We start from the raw sequence: 26,254 nt of genomic DNA on the forward strand, positions 1-26,254 counted from the left end.
CTCTTCAGCTGCACAGAGCTGAGGTGTCTGGGGGGAGCTGCAGGCGGATTCCCCCGCGGCGGCGGCGGCTGCTGCTCCCCCCAGACACCTCAGCTCTGTGCAGAGCCTTGCCTGTGTCCCTGTTCCCATTTCCCCCCCTTAGCAAAACAAGATTCCAATTCCCCCACCCCCATCCCCTGTTCCCATTCCCCCATTACTTCCTGATTGACTGCAGACTATATAATAAAACTTGAGTTCTGCTTAGCTATTCCTTAACCAATTATTTTACTAAAATTTAACTAACCAATCCTAACATATTGTAACATAATTATTTAACCAATTATATCCCACCACCTTAATTGGTTTACACCCAACAAAATTAATTATACTGCAAACAAAAACAATCACAGAACCAAACAGAGATTATACAAACAAACAATAGGGAAGTAAAAGTTACAGTAATAGAACAGTACAAAAATAAAAAAATTCACATCTCAGCTATTGATAAGTAACTTCTTGGCAGACAGGATGCTATCACACTAAGTTTCCTTTTACATCTTCTAGGCTCTTCCCTTTCTCTGGAGGTGATAGGAATATCAGGACAGGATTGTATTCCTAACAGCCCAATAGCACCTTATTTCAATGTGACTACTTTGAAATGTGAGGATGTGACCATACACTTCCCAGTTTATGGCTGCCTCTGCTGCTTAGCTGAAGACCTTAGCCTAAGAACCAGGCCTCAGACTGTCACAGTAAGGGTACGTCTATACTTACCTCCGGGTTTGGCGGTAAGCAATCGATCTTCTGGGATCGATTTATCGCGTCTTGTCTAGACGTGATAAATCAATCCCGGAAGTGCTCGCCGTCGACGCCGGTACTCCTGCTCCACGAGAGGAGTAAGCGGAGTCGACGGGAGAGCCTGCCTGCCGCGTGTGGACCCGCGGTAAGTACCTTGTAGTTCAAACTAAGGTACTTCGACTTCAGCTACGTTATTCACGTAACTGAATACGTGAATATTCAGGGTTAGTGTGGACCAGCCCAAAGAAAAGGCCCTTAGGCCTTGTCTACACTACGAGAGTACTTCGATTTTAGTTAATTCGACTATGTGGAATCGATATTACTAAGTCGAACGTGTGTGTCCACACTAAGGACAGTAATGAGACTTTGTGAGACTTTGTGAGTCCACACTAACGGGGCAAGCGTCGACATTGGAAGCGGTGCACTGTGGGCAGCTATCCCACAGTTCCCGCAGTCCCCCCTGCCCTTTGGAATTCTGGGTCGAGCCCCAAATGCCTTCTGGGTAAAAAAATGTGTCGAGGGTGCTTTTGGGTGCCTGTCGTCATCCGTCCGTCACTCAAGCCCTCCCTCCCTCCCTCCCTCCCTGAAAGCGCCGGCGGGAAATAATTTCGCGCGCTTTTCTGATTACTGACAGCGCGGACGCCACAGCAGTGCGAGCATGGATCCCGCTGCGACCATCGCTGCAGTTGTGGCAGTTCTCAACGCCTCGCAGCTTCTCCTCCACCTGTACCAGAGGCAGCTGCAGATCAATCATGAGAGGAGGCTACGGCACTACCGTGACGGCATGAAGTCGGACACTAGCTCCGACCTCTCTGAGAACATGAGACCCAGCGCCCAGGACATCTCGCTGTCACTGGGTCTTGTTGATACTGTTGAACGGCGATTCTGGGCCCGTGAAACCAGCACAGAATGGTGGGACCGCATAGTGCTGCAGGTCTGGGATGAATCCCAGTGGCTGCGCAACTTTCGCATGCGGAAGGGGACTTTCCTCGAACTGTGTGAGTTGCTGTCCCCTGCCCTGAAGCGAAAGGACACCCGGATGCGGGCAGCCCTGACTGTCCAGAAGCGAGTGGCCATAGCCCTCTGGAAGCTCGCAACGCCAGACAGCTACCGGTCCGTCGCTAACCAGTTTGGCGTGGGCAAGTCTACCGTGGGGGTTGCTGTTATGCAAGTAGCCAGGGCAATCGTCAAGCTACTGCTATCTAAGGTAGTGACCCTGGGAAACGTGGAGCTCATCAGAGATGGCTTTGCCGAGATGGGATTCCCAAACTGCGGTGGGGCTATAGATGGGACTCACATCCCTATCCTGGGACCGGACCACCAGGCCAGCCAGTACATCAACCGGAAGGGCTACTTTTCCATGGTGCTGCAAGCACTGGTGGACCATCGGGGACGTTTTACCAATATCTACGTTGGATGGCCTGGCAAGGTTCATGACGCTAGGGTGTTCAGGAACTCTGGTCTGTGTAGACGGCTGCAGGAAGGTATTTACTTCCCGGACCACAAAGTAACTGTTGGGGATGTGGAGATGCCTACAGTCATCCTCGGGGACCCTGCATACCCGCTAATGCCCTGGCTCATGAAGCCCTACACTGGCGCACTGGACTCAGGGAAAGAACTATTCAACTACCGGCTCAGCAAGTGCAGAATGGTGGTGGAGTGTGCTTTTGGCCGTCTCAAGGGCAGATGGAGAAGCCTACTCACTCGCTGTGATCTCAGCGAGACCAATATCCCCATTGTGATAGCTGCTTGCTGTGTGCTCCACAATTTGTGTGAGAGCAAGGGGGAGACCTATATGTCGGGGTGGGAGGTTGAGGCAAATAGCCTGGCTTCTGATTACGTCCAGCCAGACAGCAGGGCGATTAGAAGATCACAGCGGGACGCACTGTGCATCAGGGAGGCTTTGAAAGCCAGGTTCCTGACTGAACAGGGTCTCCAGTGACTTTTTACTTTGTGGACACAGATGCTGAACCTGCCCCCGTTTCTTTACCCAGTTACTGTTGACTATCCTTCCAAGTTACATACCCCCTTCCCCACCTTCCCAACAAATAAAATCTGTTCTGTTCTGTTAATGAACAAGGTTCTCTTTTTTACTGTTTTCGCGGGAATGTTTTAAACCGGGGACGCAGACTGTGGCGGGGGGCGGGCTTACTGTTTTGATGCAAATGATGCTTCTAAAGTCCGGGAATGACAGGCTCCGCAGTGCTGCATTGGTTGTTTCAACGCAGCCTGCCAGCAGTCCTGGGCGGGACTGGATGTATGTGTCGGCCAAGTGACTTTCTGGCAGGGGGCGGAGGGTAACAGATCCCCTGCTGCGTGGCTCTGTGATCCAGGATAAGGACCGCGGCATAGGATCTCTAACTGCCCTCCCCCGACACAAAGTCACAGATCAACCCCCTCGCACCCCAGAACAAGAAAACCGCCTCCCAGACTGACCAGGGTAACTGGTGACTGTGCTGTGTATGTGTCCTGATGCTGGACCTGCCCCCGCCTCTGTAGCCTGCTACAGGTGACTGTCCTGTCCAAGTAACAAACCCCTTCCCCCCCTTCAGACAGAATCCCCTCCAAAAGACACTCTCGGAAACAGTACTTAACAGAAACAGATGTTTTATTACGAACCGCACATGAAAAGGGGGGGGGAAGGAAACTTGGACATGGGCTAGTGTGAGATGGGTAGGAAAGGACTTTTCAAAGTTTGGAACGAGAGCCTTCCATTGCTGCAGCAGTGTGCAGTGGCCGACTGACAGTTTTAACGGCCCTTGCCGCCCCTCCTTCTTTGTACTTTTGGTGAGGGGGGTGTGGGACTTGGTGGCGGGGGAGGGCGGTTAGAGATAGACAGCAGCAGTGCTCTGTCCTCCTGCCTCCGGTCTTGCAGAACATCCACTAGGCGCCGGAGCGTCTCCGTTTGCTCCCTCATTAGTCCAAGCAGGGTTTGAGTAGCCTGCTGGTCCTCCTGGCGCCACCTCTCCTCCCGTTCCATGACTGCTCTGTGCATTTGTGACAAGTTCTCCCTCCACTGTGTCGTCTGGGCTGCCTGCTCTCGTGAGCACTCCATAAGTTCATAAAACATGTCTTCACGAGTTTTTCTCTTCCTTCTTCTAATCTGCGCTAGCCTCTGGGAGTGTGATGCCAGGCTGGGTTGGGAGACAGTCGCAGATGTGTCTGTGGGAATGGGAAAAAGGGAGTAAATTCCTGAGACAGATAAATGAAGTTGCTAACAAAGAGCATAGTCTTTCTCTGTGAACAACACCATGCACTGCACCTTTCACATGCGCACTCAGGACAAGGTCGAATTTTCGGCCCTCGCCTTATGTGTCTGGGGTCCTGCAGTTGCGATCAGAGAAGCGTTGCAGGACACCTCTACTTCTGCTGCGGGCAAACATGGTAAGCCGTAGACTTGTGGCAGCTTAAACATGTAATAGTAGCACTGGGCTCCTTTCGCACTGAATGCAAGGCCACTCTCTGCTGGCAGCAATCAGGGAAGCATGAGCTCTGCCCCTGTCCCACCACCTCGCGGCTGTCCCCGGGAAAGATCCCTGTATGCTGCCCCTCTGCCGCCTCCACCGCGTGGCTGTAAAGCAGTCCAAATACTAACATTCCCCTCCCTAATTTAAAGCAGGGCGTCATGTGTGACATAACCCTCATGAGGATCTCGGAGACCGAGAGGGGAAGGATGCTGCGTGAATGCATGCAGAGGCCTGGGCCATATGCCGCCATGCTGTGCCGCGCACTGATCCCCGACTACCTCATGGACTCATGGCGTGGGAACGTGTGCTACCACGGGGGACCAAACAAGATTGCCCTGCCGTTGAACCTCGTGCGCATGCTGGAGCGGTACCTCCAGGAGAGCTATGCGGAGCTATCACAGGAGGACTGTCTGTCCATTCCCGGGCACATTGACCGCCTTTTCCTTTAAGTTGAGCATAACGGACTACAGAGTGGAGGGGCCGTGTTGTGGACTAATCATGAATATCCGGACAGTACTTGATTTTCTATACATAGTTAGTAGAAAAAAGTTTACTAAGCCAACTAAATCATGAACAACAAATTACTGATATAGTTATTATTCCTGTTTTGTTATTAATAAAAGTTTCTATGTTTAAATGAGTGACTGAAAAGCCCATTCTTAACAATATAAATATTCCACTTATGTTAAAATGAAATGTTTAGATGTTTAAAGCACTCACTGCTTGATCCTTCCCCTGATTCGGTGTCCGGGGTAAGGGCTGTGGACGGTTGGTAGGGGATCTCGGTAAGGGTGATGAAGAGCTCCTGGCTGTCGTTGAAATCAGCGGTGCAAGCGCTGTCGACTGCCTCGTCCTCCTCATCTCCTTCCTCATCTTCCCCGTCACCTAACATTTCCGAGGAGGAACCGGTCGTGGACAATATCCCATCCTCGGAGTCCACGGTCACTGGTGGGGTAGTGGTGGCGGCCGCACCTAGGATGGAATGCAGTGCCTCGTAGAAACGTGATGTGTGGGGCTGGGATCCGGAGCGTCGGTTTGCCTCTTTGGTTTTTTGGTAGCCTTGTCTCAGCTCCTTGATTTTCACGCGGCACTGCGTTGCATCCCGGCTGTATCCTCTCTCTGCCATGGCTTTAGAGATCTTCTCATAGATCTTTGCATTCCTTCTTTTGGAGCACAGCTCTGAAAGCACGGACTCATCGCCCCAGACAGCGATGAGATCCAACACCTCCCGATCAGTCCATGCTGGGGCCCTCTTTCTATTAGATTGCACGGCCAACTCTGCTGGAGAGCTCTGCATCGTTGCTAGTGCTGCTGAGCTCTTCACGCTGTCCAAACAGAAAATGAGATTCAAACTGGCCAGACAGGAAAAGGAATTCAAATTTTCCCGGGGCTTTTCCTGTGTGGCTGGTCAGAGCATCCGAGCTCGAAGTGCTGTCCAGAGCGTCAACAGAGTGGTGCACTGTGGGATAGCTCCCGGAGCTATTACCGTCGATTTCCATCCACACCTAGCCTAATTCGATATTGCCATTTCGAATTTAGCGCTACTCCTCTCGTTTTCGAGGATTACAGAAGTCGAATTTAAAAGAGCTCTATTTCGAACTAAGTAGCTTCCTGGTGTGGACGGGTGCAGGGTTAATTCGATGTAACGGCGCTAAATTCGATATAAGCTCCTAGTGTAGACCAGGCCTTAGACTCAAAATCACTGTCTGCCAGTGTTTCTTTTATACCTCTATAACTAGCGTAGCGATAAGAATACACCTAAATTCTTAAAGTATAGGTCTTTGCAGACAGGCCTGAATATCTATATCCTAACAGGGGTGCTCACTGCTCAACCCCTGGGTCTACCACAGGCCCTGCCCCCACTCCGTCCCTTCCCGCCCCCTCCCCTGAGCCTGCTGTGCCCTTGCTCCTCCCCCTTCCCCTCCCCCCCAGAGCCTCCTACACTCCACAAAACAGCTGATCGGGAAGTGCAGGGAGGGATTGGGAGGTGCTGATCGGTGGGGCTGCCAGTGGGTGGGAGCCAGTGGCATAGCCAGGTTTTAAGAGCAGGGGGAGCAAACATAAAAAAGGCGCCCCCCCTTGGCTCCTCCTCCGGCTGCTCCGCGCCCACCCAGCTCCTCTCCCATGCCCCCCCCTCCCATCTCATCCCTCCTGCCATTGTCCCTGGCCAGCCCTTCCCCCGCCCCTCTGCTGCCGGTGCCTGCCGGGCCGGGGCTCGCAGCACGGCAGGCTGAGCAGCAAGCGGCCACCCGCCTGCCCGAGCCCGGCTGCTCTCCTCGCCCCGGCTCCAGCAGCCGGGCTGTTACCACACTGAGCCCAGCCAAACGGAGCCTTTCCCTCAAGGCTGCTGCCGAGGCACCCAGCCTCCTCCCCCCTCGCTGCTTCTCCCGATGGCCCGGCCCCCCTATTGCCGGGCGGCACGCGCCCAGCCCAGCCCCGCTGCCGCACATGCTCCCCCCGGCCCGAGCGCTCCGGACCCGAATGGGTCCAGCAGCACAGCCCATCCCCTGCTCTCTACCTGGCCACCTGGCGTGCTCCTCCGGATGCGCCCGCTGCCCCCCCTCCGTGCTCTCCTCCGGCCGTGCTGCCCTTCAGAGAGGAGCAGGCCCCACCCGCTGGCGCCATATAAGGTAACCCCTAAGGCGCCGCTTTTCAAAAATGTGCTGGGGGAAGCAGCTGCTTCCCCTGCACCCCACTAGTTACGCTACTGGGGGGAGCCCTGGGAGCGGGGTGGGGGAGCTAATGTGGGGGCTGCTGATGTATTACTGTAACTCTTTGGCAATGTACATTGGTAAATTCTGGCTCCTTCTCAGGCTCAGGTTGGCCACCCCTGGAAATAGGATCAAGACACTTTGAATGAATGAATCTTTCATTTTCAAAACCAGTGGAAGAAAAATGAATCTGAATATTTGTATGAAAAAAAAATGTCATTCCCCCTTCCCAGCTCCTTTTTATGGCAGGAATTGGGAATCCTAATATCAATGTTTAGGTTTAAGCTTTTATTCAATATTAATCTATTTAAATTTTCACAGCTGTGGGAAATTAGAGGGGTGCGTGACCCTAAGAAAACTATTAGGTGGGGAAATATTATTGAATATTGTTTTGAGGGCAGAGTTAAGGTAGTTTTGCTTGCCTTGCCAGTGAATATGTACACTATAAAATGTCCATGTTTGTTATAAAATTAAGCATAGATTTGGATTTCTAATACTGTATTAGTGTACAAAAGTGTTCAAAAATCATGAAATTGTCTTAAAATTAAAATAATAATAAAAATAAATTTGAGGTGTTTATTTGCTTCCTCATTTTGAGCCTTTAGGTCCATACTCAGATCACACATTCAATCTGTTCTCCACAACAATGAAATCTAATCTCCCCCCCTCCAAGAAAGCTTCTTTGTACATAATTGGATGCGTCTGGGAACAGGGTCTGTGTAAAAAAAAAAAAAAAAAAAAAAAAACACCCATATGAGTTAAAGATAAAATCATGAAAATTTGTGACACTGCTAGTGTTTGAGTGGGGTTAGACTTTAAGTCTAGCATTGTGGAAAGACAATATGCATTTGAACTATTTATGTCCGAGCAGCCTTACTGTCAGCTCTTTTCTGATCATTATTTGGTGTTAAAAATGTGCACACAAATACACATTACATATTTCATCCATACTATTTGTGTATAATGTTTGGAACTATGTTATGCATAGGAGAGCAACAGAACAAGTATTTAGTCTTGGAAGGATACGATTTTTATCGATTAAATGTTGGTCAATGTAGTTTCACTGTACACACAAACTGATAATTGAAATTTACAGATAGGCAAAGAAGGAAAAATTCTGTTTGAAAACTTAGAATTTGATTTAAGGATATTTACTGTGAATATTTTGACATGAAATGTTAACAATTTTGTGTGTTAAGAGATATAAAGCTTTAACTGTTTGAATCTCACCATCTACTGTCATTAAAAAATTGTCTGACACCCCCTCCAATTTCCCACAACTGTGAACATTTAAACTGATAAAAGAAAAAAAAAAGAAAAAAAAGGCTTAAATCCCATAAGTAAGTGCAACCGTGAAACTTTAAATAGATGAATGTGGAATGAATGCTTAAAAATAAACATATCTTTGAAATGATAAAAAAAATAGAAATGGAATCATCCCAGGCCTACAACTAATTATTTTGACCCTTCATGACACCTGAATTCCACCCACTAATCCATCTCCAGCAGGACCACTTCTAATATTCCCAGCATTTGCACCAGCTTCAAAGAATAAATATTCACAACTGGCCGGGGTCAGAGGGAACCTTCTGCAAACATGGATCTTTTCCACAAAATTATACTGAGGTTAGGGACATATCAGGCAATTCAATCCTGACTCAAAGACAGAGTTAAGCTATAAACTAGGGGTTTAGATTTCTGAAAATACCCTAACCACATAGTTAAGGACGGGAGGAATAATATGGTAACATTTATATTGTCTTTATATCAACTGATAATTTTCCTTCACCTAGAGTACTGTGTACAGTACTGGTCACACTATCTGAAAAAGGATTTTGCAGTATCAGAAAGGGTTCAGAGAAGGGCCATGAGAATGATCAAGGACCTGGAAAAACTTATATTAAGAATCAAAAGAATGGGGCTGTTTACTTTAGAAAGGAGATGAATACAAAAGGATAGGATAAAGCGATATAAAAATAATGAGACAGAGAAGATAGTTCGGGAACATCTTTTCTTCCTGTCTCATAACACAAGAACAAGAGGAGTCAATGAAATGGAAAGAGATCAAATTCAAAACCGATAAATATTTCTCCACACAACATGTAATTAGACTATGGAACTCCTTGCCACATGGTGTTTTTGAGGCCAGTAATGTAGCAAGATTCAAAAAAGGTATTGGACATTTATATGGATAACTAGAAGGGCCAGAATTGTAATAGTTATGCAAATATAGAATTTTGGAAGGAATAAATGGATCAAGGCTTAAAATGATATCTTAACTATTAGGGATTAGTAATAATACTTTTATATAGTGTTTCCCATCACTAGATCTCAAAGTGTTTTACAAAGTATCATTGACCCCATTTTAGAGATGTGGAAACTGAGGTCCAGAGAGGGGTACGGCCTTAAACCTGAATCTGAGGCCTGGTCTACACTGGGGGGGAGGGTGTCAATGAAAAATACGCAATTTCAGCTACGGGAATAGCGTAGCTGAAGTCGACGTATCTTATTTTGACTTACCTCCCGTCCTCACGGCGTGGGATCGATGGCCGCGGCTCCCCCGTCGACTCCGCTACTGCCGCTCGCCCTGGTGGAGTTCCGGAGTCGATGGGAGCGCGTTCGGTGATCGATATATCGCATCTAGACGAGACGCGATATATCGATCCCCGATAGATCGATCGCTACCCGCCGATCCGGCGGGTAGTCTGGACGTACCCTGAGCCTGGGTTTACTATGTGGTGTAAGACAGAGCCACTGAGATCTGTTGACTGTGGTTCTTCCATCTTCCTCAGAGACACCTGGTGCCGACTGCTGTTGGAGACAGGATCCTGGTCTAGATCAGTGGTTCCCAAACTTTAACAGCCCGCGAACCCCTTTCACTAAATTGTGAAATCTCGTGAACCTCCTCCTAAAAATGAATATTTTCAGGGATTTAAATTTAAATTTCCTCAGTGATGGATGCCCCAACTGCCCGGCTCCGCTCTTCCTGGGGCTCGGGCTGGGGTTCTGGCTGCCGGCTCCCCCGCTGATGGGGGCAGGGCTCGGGCTGCCAGCCTCAACTACCTGGCCCCGCTCTCCCTGGGGCTCGGGCTGCCAGCCCCACGTGGAGCGCTATGGTTTGGGCTGCTGGCTCCCCCACTGACCGCCGGGACTCGGGCTGCCAGCCCCAACTGCCTGGCCCCGCTCTCCCTGGGGCTTGGGCTGTCAGCCCCACACGGAGCGCTGGGGTTCGAGCTGCCAGCTCCCCCGCTGACGGGGGCAGGGCTCGGGCTGCCAGCCCCAACTGCCCGGCCCCGCTCTCCCTGGGGCTCGGGGTGTCTGCCCTGCAACCGGGTCCCACCTGCTGTCTCCAATGCCCGGGGTCCTCTGTCCGCCATTAGTGAAATTTTTCTGGTGAATCCCTGGTAACGTTCTGCGAACCCCAGTTTGGGAACCACTGGTGTCAATGGGCCCTGGGTTTGATCCAGCCTGGATCAGCGTCACTATGGTCCAGTGATAAAATTGAGGCAGCACAGCGCGTAGCCCCATTCTCTGATATTATAAACACTAAACCAAAGCAAAATCGGAGGCTGGTTTAAGCAACTTTTTACCCATCAGTTTCATTTCTCTCCTCAGACAGACAAGGTTTAATTTCTGCCTACGTTCCCCACCCCTCCGAACGCTGCCAAGCCCAAATCACCCAAAACAAGCCACTCTGCTTTGGGTCGGCACCGGTCCATGTCCATAGTGTCAGCGGCCGACCGCTGGTAGAGCCATAATACCACCAGACCCCCAAAAGACCCCCCTCAACAGTGCATCACCCCACCAGAAATGCTCCATGCGTCACTGCAACGGTGGCGTTGTGCACTCCACTCCCTCCCCCCACAACCCCAAAGCCAGCCTGGCCACTCCCCAATCCTCCCCAGCCCTAACTCGGCCCAAGCTATGCTGCAGCCCCCCAGCTCTGCAACCCCCTGCCCCCCACTGCGTGCATCCCTCCTCCCCTGTGTAAGTGCAACACCACCACCAGAAATGCACCAACAGAAAGATCACTGACCACAGCCTACCAGGCTTGCCAGACTACTGTTATCAGCCGACCCAACCCCCCCGTACCAAACCAATCCCCCCTCTCCCTACCTAGAGTAGTCCAAGCAGGAGGCAGCCGGTGGGGAGAGAGTAGGCACTGCAGGGCGCACACACATGCAACAATCTCACCGCGAGGACCACACATTAGAGAAGAGGAACCCAACCCACAGCTGACTGAGCTGGATTCCTGGTTCCCTCCTTCATCTGTAACGCCCTGTCCATCAGGCTGACCTGGGGCATTGGCCTCTCCCCCATTGGCCCTGGGGACTGTCAGTCTCAGAGTCCTGGTTTCTTCCCCTCTCCTTGCTTTGGGTTTTGGGAGAGGGATTGGGCAACCGGGAGCCAATCACGGTCTCCGGCAGGAAATTAAAAAAAAAAAAAAAAAGCAAAGCAGCAAGAAAAGCCCCCCAAAGACGCCAGGTTAAGCCACGTCTTAGATCCCGGTACATTGTCTGCAGGGAGCCACGGCTGCTGCGAATCCTCTGAAAAGCCTCCGAGATGAAACAACTTGCTCCATCTGTCTGAGTTTTTATAAAGATCCTGTGTTTTTAGATTGCGGGCACAGTTTCTGCCGAGCCTGCATCACCCAGTGCTGGGAGAGACCAGATGCAGACATCTCCTGCCCTCAGTGCAGAGAGACCTTTCCCCAGAGGACCCTCAGGCTGAACAGACAACTGGGGAACATGGTAGAAATAGCCAAGCAGCTGAGTGTCCCAGCAGCAGCAGGAGAAGGTTGGTGCATGGTGCACCAGGAGCCTTTCAAACTCTTCTGTAACCAGGACCAAATGCTCATCTGTGTGATCTGCAGAGAGTCCCAGGCTCACCGTGCTCACTTGGTGGTCCCCACAGAAGAGGCTGCCCAGGCCTACAAGGTAGGACTTTGCTGTGCAGGGTAATTACTTCGGTTTGGACATGTTTACAGCTTTTATTACAATAGTTCCTAAAGGCACCGAGATCATGGCCCCTGTTGTGCTAGGCTCTGTACAAACACACAGAGAGACATCCCTGCTCCAAAGAGCTGAGAGTCTAAACCAGTGGTCCCCAATTTTTTCCCCTCAGGCTCTCCCTTACCCTGGCTATGCCCCCCACCCCACCCCCAGCTGTGGTTGGGAGCTGGGAGTGGGGCCACAGTCAGAGGCTGGGGCCACAGCTGTGGGGGTGTCTCAGGGTTGGAGGTGGGGCTGGGGCTGGGCCGGGAGTCAGGGGCTCAAACTGGGGTTGGGAACAGAGCCAGGGTCAAGGCTGGGGCCGGGAGTGGAGCTGGGGTAGGGGCTGGGGGCCATAGCCGATCAGGGTGGCACTTCCTCCCTGCCCCTTGTGGGGGCTGGCCTTGGCCCTGCCATGGTCCCGCAAATGTTCTTCCATGCTCCACAGTTTGGGGACCACTGATCAACAGTCAAGGTGGACAAACTGTCGGAGAGGGAATGGCGGTACAGGCAGACAAAGGCTGGGGATTCCCAAAGGTACTTAAGGTGTCTATACCTCACATAAGTGGATACATCTCAAGTTTAGGCACCTAAATGCCAGTTTTAGGCTCCACTGCAATCCCCAGAATTCCTGCCGAGCCCTGTAGGAGTCCAAACTCACTCAGTGCCTGTGTATTCAGGGTACTACTTCTCTCAGTGCCTTTGTTTCTGCCTCTGGGCATGTGCACAGCCACCCCCATAGACCACACCCAGAGCAATCCATGAGCTGGGGGAAACCAGGCATTCTGCTTCTCTTATCTGTGGGGCCTGATCTGGTGGGCAATTCGAAGGAGTGGGTGGGAAACAGACAGAGGCACAGAAGGGGCAGTGACTTAACCAAGCTCACAAAGCAGCTCAGTAGGAGAGCCAGGAATTAAACCCTGGCCTCTCCACGCCCATCCTAGTACCCTAGCCACTAGACCACGCTGCCTCCCATCGCTCCTGTCATGCAGTTCTCTACCATCACATTACAAACATCTCAGCACAGCTGCAGACTGGAGTTTCAACAGAGCTGGTGCTGGGCGTAGCGCCCCAGATTGAGCATTTCACATCTGATGGCCGCTGCTTCCAGGCGAGCAGCAGGAAAATAACACATGGTCAGCAGTGTTCTCAAGGGCTTTGTTCTCGGCTACTTTCGGACGCATAAGGTGCTCTGAAAGATTTCTGTTAAAGAAACAAAGGTTAATCTGCTTAACTTTTTCCTCAAGGAAAAACCAGGATGATGAATTCCTGTTTTCCCGGGTTTGCTGAAGGATGGTCACTTTGCTGCTCCTGAAGCAGAAATCATGGGCAACGGGTATGACAGGCCAGGGGAGGCACAGCCCTGCATGGCCCCAACCCCCCTCCACCTCTAGACTTCCTCCTGCTTCCTGCCGGCGCTCTGCAGCTCTTCCCCCGTGGCTGGTCTGAGGGGCCTCGGGCAGAAGGGGCTGGACTGGGGGCTAGCCTCCCTGAACCAGTGGCTCGCGTCCTGCCCACACAAACTTTGGAGTTTGGCAACATTCTAGGGCCCATGAAGTCCAAGTGGATGGAACCTTAAAAAGCCGGTTGGCAGAGCAATCGACTCTGGACAGAATCTGCTGTGCTCTGTGCTACTCTAGCTTTAAGGATAAAGTGGACTGTATTAGTGTCACAATAAGATTAAAGGAAGAAAATGGTTGATTCCCAGGACCATGTTGAGTCCCAGTACCGGAGCACCTGAAGAAGTGAGAACAAGCCCTTTTCCCCCATGCCAAACAATCGAGGACAATATTTATGCGCTTTGTGAGCGAGTTGGATTTTTAACCAGGAGTCTTTCTCCCAAGTGATCATTAGGCGCCGGAGTTTAATGTACTTTTTTTTTTAAAGTGTGTTAAACGTTCTTACCAAAACTCCCTTCCCTTTAAGTTGCTCAGCTTTAACTCTTTGATGTCCAGCTCTCTTCATATAGTTTTCTCTGTCATTGCCTGGGAGCAGGGCGCCCTACCCTACACTGCAGCAAAATGGAAACGACTTCAACCCTTTGCCCTGCAGCACTTGGAGGATTTGCTGGAGGCAAAGGGCTGTTCTAGACAGAGTCCCTAAGTCTCTATATCAGGTCTGGTGCCCCCAAGGCCTCTCTGTTCCCTGGCAGCATGACACATACAGTACAGCATAGAAGGAAAGCAAGCAGGGCTGAGACTGGGGCCTGAGATGCCCAGCTGCTATGAAATGAATGGGAGCCGTGCTTTTAAATCCTCTCTGTGGCTCTGCAACATCTCACCCCCGGTGAATTACAGAAGAAGATCCTCGAAGCACATTTTCAAAAGCTCCAATTGACTTTAGAGCCAAAGTCCCATTTGCAAAGGAGATTTAGGCCCGAATCCCCAAATGCACTTGGGTGTTGTGCTGCTCAGCATTGCAATGCCTAATTTTTAGGCACCTAAAAAATCACTAAGGACATAAGAACGGCTGCACTTGGTCAGACCAATGGTCCATGTAGCCCAGTATCGTATCTTCCTACAATGGCCAATGCCAGGTGCCCCAGAGGGAATGAACAGAACACGGCAATTTATCAAAAGATTCATCCCCTGTTGCCCAGTCCCAGCATCTGGCAATCAGACAAGCCCTTACGGTTGCCGGCCTGTAATTGCCAGGATTTCCTCTGGAGCCTTTTTAAAAAACTGGCTTTCCACCAGCTATCCTCCAGTCATCGGGTACAGTTTGGAACAAAAAATCCTGAATTAGGCATTTGGGGGCAGGGAGGCATCCACAAAAGCCAGCCTGCTAGGTGGGGAGACATCTAAACTAGCCCTTGGGAGATGCTGATGAGAAGGGTATGTCCTAAGCCCCACCCCCCTCAGAGTTTGGTGTAGGAATGCGCCTGTCTCTGGGATCCACACCTGGGAACCCCTCTCCTGGAGTCGGGTGGCTTAGGTACCTAAGCTGTTACATGCACGATGGAGTTCTGCGCATATATCACTCCGCACAACATGGTCGGGGAAGAGGTTGCAGACCTTTTTCATGACCATTAGCCTGGGGGTAAGGCACTCATCTTGTATGTGGGAGACTCCAGTTCAAGTTCTCCCTCTGCCTGATGAGGAGAGGAGATTTGAACAGGAATCTCCCACCTCTCGAGAGGCAATTGTGACATTGCCATGAGCACTGTCTTGGGGCAACTTGAGAGGGAGATAGAAAGTCAATGGTAGTTGAGAACCCAACTCCAGGAGTCTTCTTTGAAAATCCCAGCTTCAGATAATGAAATCAGCACTGCAATGTATATAAATTGCACTGAGGACAGACTCCTCAGCAGGCTGAACCTCCCCCCCCCCCCCCTTGTTTATCTTGCCTCAGGAACAAATTCACGCCCGACTGAACACACTGAAGAAAGAGAGAGAAGAACTTCTGGAGTGGAAACAGGATGCAGAGACACAAAGCCAGGAATATCTGGTAGGTTCCCCTGGGACAGGGATAGCTCAGTGGTTTGAGCATTGGCCTGCTAAACCCAGGGTTGTGAGATCAATCCTTGAGGGGGCCATTTAGGAATCTGGTGGGGATTGGTCCTGCTTTGAGCACTAGATGACCTCCTGAGGTCCCTTCCAGCCCTGTTATTCTATGATTGTGATGGTCCAGCAGTTGCATCAGTCAGGGTTTATATTTCTCTCTGTGGGGACAGTGTCAGCTATGGCTACATCTAAACAGCACGCTGCTGGGGCCGACCTGTAGGGTATGTGTAGCTACACAGCACAGTAAGAAACAGGCTGTGTCCATGCTGTGGTGTATAGCTATGTGCGTGAATAAAAAACTCCAGCAGGGGGAGGCAGCAGAGCTGCTGGAGCCTATCCCCACTTCTGGAGTCTTTTCCTGTGGTGGGGAAAGGCTCCAGCAGTGAGGAAAGTCTCTGGCACTGGGGAAGCAGCGGGACACTGCAGTGTAGATGGGGGAGGCACTGCTTGGGGGTGTAGAGCCATGTATGTAGGGTTTATACCCATAGGGTTCAGGCATATCGTGACTCTACTTGCTTAAGCCATGCCTCACCATCTACACTGCTATTTATGCCCATGTTAGCAGGGGCGTATAGTGTACGTCCTCTACATTTGTGTAGTACAGATGTACCTCAAACACTTTTTAATGTCTTTATACTGGTGTAAACTCCTGACATGCAACCTTTTAAACCTTAATTTAATTTGACCCTAGTGTGGTGTCTAGAATTCACCTTGTCCGGTTAAACTGAGATAAACGGTGCTAACTAGGAGCAAGGTTGAGGTTAATTCAGGGTTAGCTATAATGTATTGGATAACTCCCAGATAACCTGAAGTGTTGACATACCCTTACAGGGTGTGATCATGTTTGTCTGTGTATATCATCCCTCTGGTCTGATTCCTCCACTGGCTTCCATTTCAACTCTAAGTACTGATCTTATTCCCCCCACATCCAGCTACAAACAGTGATTTCAGAGGAGATTTTCAAAGGCACATATGGTGATTAGGTGCCTAATTCACATTGACTGTCAGTAGAACTTAAGCACCTAGTGGCTGTTTTGTATCTCAGAAATCCTCACCCTGAATCTCCACCTATTACCACCAGACACGACTGGTTTCCTCTGGGACAATGTAATTAACAAAATGTCAGATGAAACATGCAAAAGCTGGAGAAGAAGCATTTTGCATGGTGTGTTTTGTAACTGGTGTTTTATATGGATACCCAGCAGAACTCTTTCCTTCTTCAGTCTTCCCCACAACTCTCTGCCAATGTATTTCTGATTCTGAGTCAGACCTCCCCCTTCCAACCTTTCTGCTATTGGAAGAATCTAGGTGATCAACAGACTATACTAACGTACTCAGACCTGAAAACTCCTCATTTTAGAGATATTGGGTGACATTTTCAAAAGTGCCTAAGTGATTCGGAGCCTAAGGTTTACAATTTTGCAAGTGGCTAAGGGCCAGATTGTCAAAGGTTTTTAGGGGCTAAAAATGCAGGGAGAAGTGTCCTATTTTCAAAAGTCACTTTCAAAGAAACGTAGGCTCCTTAGCATCAAAACTGACCTTTTGAAAATGTGAATTGGACGCTTAAGTCACCAAGGCACTTCGGAACATGTCAGTCTCTCAGCTGGCCTGAATGAATATCAGGCATGTTCTCCTGAAATCTCGACTATGTGTTCGTAGTATGTTGATATGAAAAGAGGGCTCTAAGAACTGTTCCTATCAGGGAAATGGGGAGAGTCTGGGATGTCCAACTTTCTCATTTGTGAAAACCGGACGCTGAGCACCGGAATCTGCCCTGTGCCCTGCTCCACCATTTTCTCTCGAGGCCCCACCCCCCACTCCTCTTTCCCTCTCCCACTGTCACTTGCTGCTCTCTCCACCTCCCTCCCCCTGCCAGCTGAGGGGGGCTATAAGGGTGGGGGAGGTGACTGGGGCAGAGTGGGGGAGGGAGAGCTACGCTCCAGGGGTGGCTGGGTGATAGGAGCAGGATGGGGGAGATGCCCGTACTTTTCTCCCCCCCCCCCCCCCCCCCCCCGGAACCATCCCTGAGTGCTCCTCCAGGCTCCAGCAGCAGCTGCTGCTCTTCTCGCCCTCTGGTGGTGGAAGCCAGTTACTGTGAGTAACCAGACTTCTACTGCCAGGTTCCCTTTTCAACTGGACTTTCCGGTTGAAATCTGGACATCTGGCAACTCTAGTCCCTGACCTGTCCTTTTCATGTTTGTCTCTTCATTACAGGGAAAGATAGAAGCTGAGAGGCAGAAGATTGTGTCTGAATTTGAGCAACTGCGGCAATTCCTGGAGGAACAAGAGCAACTCCTGCTGGCCCAACTGGAAGAGCTGGACAAGGAAATTGTGAAGATACAGGATGAAAATGTCACCAAACTGTCTGAGGAGATTTCCCGTCTCAGTGACTTGATCAGTGAGATAGAAGAGAAGTGTCAGCAGCCAACGAGTGAATTCCTGCAGGTGAGACAGTTAGAGACACCCAGATCCCTGCCCAGGGAAGGGAGAGATTCTGATTGATTAACTTTGGAGTTTACTAAGTTCTTGGAGAGCTCCCACTCCACAATGGAGACTGTCAGCGTGTCCTTTAGCAAAGCGAGGAAAAGCAAAATTTGACATTTCTAATATTTCCAATGTGGAAAGAGTTTTGCTGTTTTAAAGGCGGATATCTCAGGCCTTTTTGATACATCCTATGTAAGCCCCTTCATTTTCAGTTTAAACTGATTTTTACCAAAAAATTCCTGGGTTTTACATAAAGTATTATTCGTTTTTTTTTTTCTGATTTTCAACTTACTTTTGTATCATTCAAATATATAAAAATAACTTGTTTTATTAGGAAAATACAATACGTTGCATGAGATAGATGGATTATGATAATACATTTAATTTGTGTGTATATGCAAAGCTGCCTGTTTGAAGTAAGGCTACATAGTAGTCTAGAAGATGCACACAATATACAAACAGTCACGCACGGAAGTGCTGAAGTGCGTGTGCATCTGAATGTACTGATGAATCTCACGCCCACCACGTACTGTTGGAGGACAATGGGTTAAACATTTGACACACTAAGGTGGGAAGAAAATGGAAAATCTGTATCAGAATACGTTTCAGAAAGGTTTAAAGGTATTCGAAAGGTTTAAAGAAACAAAAAACAGGAGAAAAGGATGAAGTTGAGTGTATGCGCCGCAAATGATGCGGCCCAATTATTAAATGTAAATATTTATAGACCAATAGTTCTAAGTCTACAACAGTCAACTGTTTATTCAAATGAAAAGTTTTATTTGGAGACAGATTGTTTTCTTAAACTCAGAGGTGCCATTGTGTTTTGAGCTCTGTTTTAGTTCTGCAGCAAACATTGCTGAACGGAATTCAAAGCGTTAATCTACTGAAGACTTCCTCCCCCCCCCAGGTTTCCAGAGTCCTGCAGCAACCCCTTAACCACTGGAGCATCCTTTCCGACGGGATTAGGCCCCTCTGTCTGAGGGGGCAGCTTGTGGACCCCTTACTCTCGTTAACTCCCATTTGAGGATCTAGGCATTTAAATACTCCTGTGAGGAGGGCAGTTTGACTCACCAGTGGGAGTTAGAGGCTCACAACGAGCCTACGAGAGAGCAGCCTCTGGGTACGTCTATACTTACCTCCGGGTCCGGCGGTAAGCAATCTATCTTCTGGGTTCGATTTATCGCGTCTTGTCTAGACGCGATAAATTGATCCTGGATCGATCCCGGAAGTGCTCGCCGTCGACACCGGTACTCCTGCTCCGCGAGAGGAGTACGCGGAGTCGACGGGAGAGCCTGCCTGCCGCGTCTGGACCCACGGTAAGTTCGAACTAAGGTACTTTGACTTCAGCTACGTTAGTCACGTAGCTGAAGTTGCGTAACTTAGTTCGAAGTGGGGGGTTAGTGTGGACCAGGCCTCTGGTAGCTCATTCTCCCAAAAGACAGAAAAGATTTAGAGAATGTTTTTGATTTTCCCTCTAGGTGTGAGAAGGTGAAGTTTGAGAAACCAGTGAACGTGCCACAGGATCTGAGAGAGAGACTCTGTGTTTCTTCCCAAAGAAATGTTTGTCTACAAGAGGCTCTGAAGAAATTCAAAGGTAACACTGCTCTACAGCCAAAATGCTTCTGAAATCAATGTAGTCAAACTTTACTAATTCTGGGTCACTGAGAACGAAAATGATGCTTAAAATTGTTGATTGGCTCTAGTTTTCAAGATATGCTATTGGGTCAGTATATACGACCCTTGACTTGGGAATGGCGGAGGATAAGTGAGTTATAAAGGGAAGGGATCTCAATTTAAACCAGAAATGACTAAAATACATCTTTGACTGGATCTATGAATAAATCTATGACTGGGTTTGGACAGTACTTGCTTTTTAGGCAAAACAATGAATGATGCAATCTGAAGCTGGTATTGCGTCATACATGATATGAATTGCATCATGTTATTCCTAGAAGTCGTGGATGATGCAATCATAACGAAGCTTACATCACTCTGCTGAACAAATTGCCCTATATCAGCTCTAGAAATCATACAGTGTTGTGCTCTCTTATTTGTCAGTGTTTGATTTTGCAAAGGGACACATTTTTGTTTAGCCAAAGTGAGCAGAGATGCCTCGTACTTGTGTGAACAGTGCAGATAACTTCTGCTATGTTTGTGGTGAAGTGACTTTTGCATCACAAAAGCGCAGTATAACCACTATGGTTAAGAAAGCCTATCACCTTTATTTTGGCTGCAAAATTGGAGATCAGGACAAGAGGTGGGCCCCACACATATGCTGCAACACTTGTGCAACAAATCTTCGCCAGTGGTTGAACAGGAAAAGGAAATCTATGCCTTTTGCAGTGCCAATGATTTGGAGAGAGCCAACAGATCATACCAGCAATTGTTACTTCTGCATGGTGCCTCCAGTTGGGAAAGGTGTGTCAAAGAAGAAAAAGTGGACTGTGCATTATCCAAACATTCCATCAGCTATACGCCCAGTACCCCACGGAGAAGGACTGCTGGTTCCTGATGCACCAGAATCATTCTCACTTGAGTCAGACGAGGAAGAGGATGAAACTTCTGGTCCTGAACCATCAGTGTCACAGGACCCACATTTTCTCCCATCCTCCTCCTCTGAACCACGCCTCATAACACAAGGTGAACTGAATGACCTTGTCAGGGATTTGGAACTACCCAAGAGTAAGGCAGAGCTGTTGGGCTCCAGACTACAGCAGTGGACTCTCCTGGCAGGTGATGTTAGGGTTTCCATGTTCCGTGACCGTCAAAAGTATCTTGTCCCATTCTTCTTCATGGAAGGTCATCTTGTAGCCTGCAACATCATCGATGGTGTGATGGCAGCCCTCAACATCGTTCACGATCCAGATGAGTGGAGACTGTTCATTGATTCATCGAAGACGAGTCTTAAAGCTGTTTTACTGCATAATGGCAATGTTTTGCCATCAATTCCAGTTGGTCATGCAGTCCATATGAAGGAAACCTATGACAACATGAAACAACTTTTGAGGTGCATAAACTATGACTAACATCAGTGGCAGCTTTGTGGCGATTTGAAGGTTGTTGCTCTCTTGCTTGGTCTGCAGACTGGATACACAAAATACTGCTGTTTTCTCTGCAAATGGGATAGTCGTGCAAGAGATTCCCACTACATCAAGAAAGATTGGCCACTCCGACAGTCATTGGAGCCTGGGAGGAAAAGTGTTCAGCATCCACCACTTGTTGAATCAAGGAAGATTTTGTTACCACCCTTACACATCAAGCTGGGTCTGATGAAGAACTTTGTCAAGGCCATTGACAAAACACAAGCAGCTTTCAAGTACCTCCGTGGAAAATTTCCAAGGTTAAGTGAAGCTAAGATAAAGGAAGGTGTCTTTGTTGGTCCTTAGATTCGTGAACTTCTTCGAGATGATGCATTTGACCATGCACTGCGTGGCAAGGAAAAGACGGCATGGAAAGCCTTCCAGTTAGTGGCAATAAATTTTCTCGGAAACAACAAGGGAGACAACTACAGGTTGTTGGTGGAAAACTTCCTCAAGGCATACAAAAGCCTTGGTTGCAACATGTCACTAAAGATACATTTTTTGCACTCTCATCTAGATTTTTTTTCCACCAAACTGCGGAGCAGTGAGCGACAAGGACGACGAGCGATTTCACCAGGACATTGCAACAATGGAGAAACGCTATCAGGGCAAATGGAGCCCATCAATGCTTGCAGACTATTGCTGGACAGTGACAAGAGATGCCCCATTTAATGAATACAAGAGACAAGCCAAGAAGCGCCGAGTAGACACTGAATAGGACTAAACTATGTACATAATAGTTTTTTGCCTTTTGTTTCATAAAAATTTTTATTTATATAACCCTTTTGCTGATTTTTAAAGTTTACATAAACAGGACAGGTGAAATATTATCATGTAAAGCAACCATAAACACATGAAAAGACCTAGGTTTACAATTTATGATTAAAACTCTACTATCTACACAATATACATAGACATAAAATGTAAAAACTTAAATATCTTAGAAACAGTAGCCAATCAGTTGTTTTAATTGTCATATTTGAATTCAGCACATCAAAATACATAATAAATAGCACATTTTATCTCTGAAGCAGACGACTTCTCAAAAATTGTAGACCAGTGTAATTTAACAGTTGCTTCATGCTACGGCGTTGGTACATTGAGATATGCCTCTGACTGTGGAAGGAGATGGACTCTGGCCTATTAGTTCTCAAATTGTCACAGCTGCAGCTGGTGGAACTCACCTGGGATGTGGGAGACCCCCCAGTTGAAATCCCCTGTCCCCCCAGAGGGAGAAGAAGGGATTCCAACAGGGGTCTGATGTGGGTCTTTCTCTGTCTCCCCTATTGAATGTAATCCACTGCGTATAGATAATTGAGCAGGGGGACAGGCTTCTGGGTCTCCCACCTCCCAGATGGATGCTCTAGCCACTTGGCTACAGAGACATTCTCATGAGTTCTCTCTCTCTCTCTCGCTCTGGCCCAATGAATATTGATTATCCCCAGTGGAACATCTCCCACAGGAGAGCATGAGGGCACCCATGCAAAGGGAGGCACCTACGGTGCTACCCAGCCTCAGTCGCCGAACACCCTGAGAGGGCCGGGGCCTAGCACAACCCCTCACTGTGGTACTTCCCACTGGCTGGCGTAAGCAGGGAGTCACCTAGCATGCTGGCTTTTGTTAATCCCATTCCAAGGCGCATCTCTCTCCCCGTTCACGGTACAGGGAGCCTGATTCAGGCTTTATGAATCAGTGACTGTCCAGGTGCCTAAAGATTGGGGGTTGAGATGTGGAGTGTCATCTCGCCTAAGTTTCTTTGCGACTCCATCCAGCCCTAAGTTTTCCTGAGGCTATTTTCCTATCGGAAAGGGGGAAATCACCTCTCCTCTGATCTTTTCTTTCTCTAGAGACCCTGCCCTATCAACTGAGCTTTCTGATCTCGAAGGCAGAGAAAGAGAGTAAGTTTCCATGAGGATATTTTCCTACGACAATTATTAATTAAAATCTCAGGATTAATTTTTTAGAAGAAGCTTCTGAATTGAAACGAGAGAGGTGTTCACCAATACAGAGTCATGGACTCCAAGGCTAGAAGGGATCATATATCATAACAACATAAGAATGGCCATACTGGGTCAGACCAAAGGTCCATCTAGCCCAGTATCCTGTCTTCCGACAGTGGTCAATGCCAGGCGCCCCAGACAGGGCCGGCTCCAGGGACCGTCCGCCGAATTGCCGCCGAATACCTGGATGTGCCGCCCCTTTCCGGAGCTGCCGCCCCAAGCACCTGCTTGACAAGCTGGTGCCTGGAGCCGGCCCTGGCCCCAGAGGGAATGAACAGATAATCAAGTGATCCATTCCTATTAGCCAGTATGGGCAGGGATGGTGTCCCTAGCCTCTGTTTGCCAGAAGCTGGGAATGGGGGACAGGGGCTGGATCAATGGATGATCACCTGTTCTGTTCATTTCCTCTGGGGCACCTGGCATTGGCCACTGTCGGAAGACAGGATACTAATAGCCATTGATGGATAAATTCATGGAGGATAGGTCCATCAGTTCAAGAAGCATTGTCTCTCCTTGGGGGTCAGACATGCTCCCTGGGGTACAAGAGGGTTTCATTCAAGCACCATGCTTGCAACTGTGTCATGTTTCCCCCTCCTTTTCCCATGAGCACTGCTGGAGGCTGGGGAAGGGATTCTCGTCTGCTCCCATAGCTACTTATCTATGTCCTTGTACTGTCGCCCAGCAATAGCATCTGAATGCCCGGCATCTTTTATGCCCATTTGACAAAAAGGGAAGCTGGAGCATGGAAAGAGTAAGGGATGTGCCTGAGGTGACACAGCAAGTCAGTAGCAGAGCGAGGAATAGAGCCCAGGAGTCCTGGCTTCTAACCTCTAGACCATGTTCCCTTCCCCAAATCACTGTCCTGCATTGGATGGACTTTACACATCCAACTGGTGCAGATGTTTAGTGCCACCGAGAAGTCTAATTCCCATTGTGCCAGAGAGCCTGGTGTGTCTCCAGCAATGCAGCCCACTCCATTCTCCAGCCCCGGAGCACCCACAGAGTCAGTGCGTAGGCTGGCTGGAAAGCACCCCTGAACTCAGGCGAGGTGTTGTTGTGTCTGGACAGGAAGGGCATCCGGGTTAGCAGACGTGTAAGAGCCTGCGTTAGCGCTGCAGTATGGACAGACCTTAACACTCTCCTCCTGTCTCTCTTTCTCCTCTTGCAATGCAGGCCACTCCGGATCCAGACCTGGCAAATCCTTGTTCCCTTCTGTCCAGAGAAGAGAGCGTGATCTACAAACATACGGAAATTTTGGAGCACAGGTTTCACCCTGCTGCCTGTGTGCTGGGCTATAATGGCTTCACCTCAGGGAGATGTTACTGGGAAGTGGAGGTCGGGAACAAACATCTTTGGGTTTGGGGCATTGCCAAAGAGTCTGCGATACAAAAGGGAACGAGAAGCCGTACTCCAGAAAAGGGGATCTGGGCTTTGCAGAGTACAGGGAATGAGTACTTGGCCCTCACCTCCCCTAAGACTGCTCTGGACCTACCTCGTAGCCCCAGTAACATTGGGGTTTATCTGGATTATGAAGGGGAGAAAGTTACATTTTATGACATTACATCTTCTGGCAGAGAGACAATCTTTACTTTCACATCCTCTTTCATTGGGAAGATCATCCCCTTCTTTGGGAGCCAACGTGTAGAATATCCAAATCTAGGCAGTAGTGATCCCTGGAATGCATACCATTAAGACCTGCGGCAGAGGAATCACTCAATATGAGATAGCTAAGGTAGAGCAAAGAGATGGGAAATATATAAATTACAGCTGTCATACATTGCCATTCTAATCACAGACTTGCCAGCCCCAAGCATTCAAAAACTGTGTCCGGCCCCCAAAATCAGGAGATTGACTTAAAAAATCTTGAGCTATTTTTGTCTGCCTTCTGCTTTCTAGATGTACTTTGCTTCCCGTTTTCAAGCTTTTCTATGCAAATGTGAAGGCTAGACACGATCTGTAATATAACCTGAGCTTCCCTTGCAATCTATCCCCTCCAACAGCTGGGATTTAAAGAAAAACACCAAGTGCTGCGAGACTCGCAATAGAATGGTGAGGGAGAACAAGACTGACTTGCTCAGCATTATGCTGGTGAATGGAGTTTCTTAACCCTCTTACATGCCTGTCTCTGTAGCTCTGTGATCCTCCAGACACACACCAACTGGCCAACCAGCAGACACTCAGGAGCCACTCCCAGGGTCTCCGCAGAGCCTGGCTGTCCTAGGGCAGCGGGGCAGCTGCACTGCTGTAGCACTTAAGTGAAGACACTGGTATGCTGACGGGAGAGCTTCTCCCATCAGTGTAGTTAATCCACCTCTTTAAGAGGCGGTAGCTGTCTACACCAGGAGTTCAGTCGGGACGACTGCGTTCACTGAGGGGGGTGGATTTTTCACACCTCTGAGTGATATGTTACACCAAAGTAAGTTTACAGTGTGGACCTGGCCTAAGTTCTGACTCAATTAGGGTCATTCATCAAAGTCCTCTGCTCTTTACTTATGAATGTAACAAGCACAGTGATGTTCCACACACCCACCCCTCAATTCCCTAGCTCAATGCTCCTATTTTGCTCTGTTTGGTTATTTGGATACTGTCGATTCAGCTGAGTAAATTCACAGAATAAAGTTTATTTCTATCTTCTGGCCTTTGACTTTGTCCCAAGGGTATTAGATCTGTACGGCTCTGCCCTGAAAGGCTAGACAGACCCATGAGCAAATGCCTTGAGGGGGCTTGAAGAAAAGCAGCTGGGTAACTCTAAGCAAAAGCTCTAAAGGCGAAGCTCAAGGAATGAGTAAATAAAATCAAAGCATCAAGTGATGTTTTCCCCGGCAACACTATCCTCCTCCTGAAAGAAATCTGTTGGCAACCTCCAGCTGCCAGGGAAGAGAGAGAAATTTGCAATAAGGCAGCCAGCTCTCATCATCACCTGCAGTACTATGGGCCGGCACCTCGCTGCACCATTGTGTTGCGGCAGCATTTCTTTCCCAAACCAAATGATCCCTTTTCCTTTAAATTCACATTCACAGTCTGATTGGCTAGAAACCTGATACGCCACCCAAGGGCACAGGGTAGGGTCAGGGGTACAAAGCCGGAGTCATTTGGTCACGGGGTTTGAGATACAGCCCCTCCCAACACGAGCTGTTTTTAAAACGCTGTGAGCTAGGCATGGAATACCAGCAGAATCCTGTCCATGGCTGGTTGAGGGAGACTCACCCAATGCTCCCTGGAGACTGCCCTGGGCTGGGAG

At 49.0% G+C, this 26,254-nt stretch overlaps 1 protein-coding gene across 1 annotated transcript; it reads left to right on the forward strand.

The window, feature by feature from the left end:
* The first annotated feature begins 9,500 nt into the window (after nt 1-9,500).
* Nucleotides 9,501-24,705, forward strand: LOC135887393 (zinc finger protein RFP-like). The gene is made up of 7 exons (XM_065415163.1): nt 9,501-9,572; nt 11,479-11,892; nt 15,298-15,393; nt 17,664-17,894; nt 19,389-19,527; nt 22,861-22,909; nt 24,180-24,705. Exons 1-7 carry the CDS (start codon nt 9,501-9,503, stop codon nt 24,703-24,705), a joined length of 1,527 nt encoding a protein of 508 aa, XP_065271235.1.
* The last annotated feature ends 1,549 nt before the right edge of the window (nt 24,706-26,254 follow it).

The sequence above is a fragment of the Emys orbicularis genome, chromosome 13, assembly GCF_028017835.1.
Source record: "Emys orbicularis isolate rEmyOrb1 chromosome 13, rEmyOrb1.hap1, whole genome shotgun sequence".
Classification (NCBI taxonomy): domain Eukaryota; kingdom Metazoa; phylum Chordata; order Testudines; family Emydidae; genus Emys; species Emys orbicularis.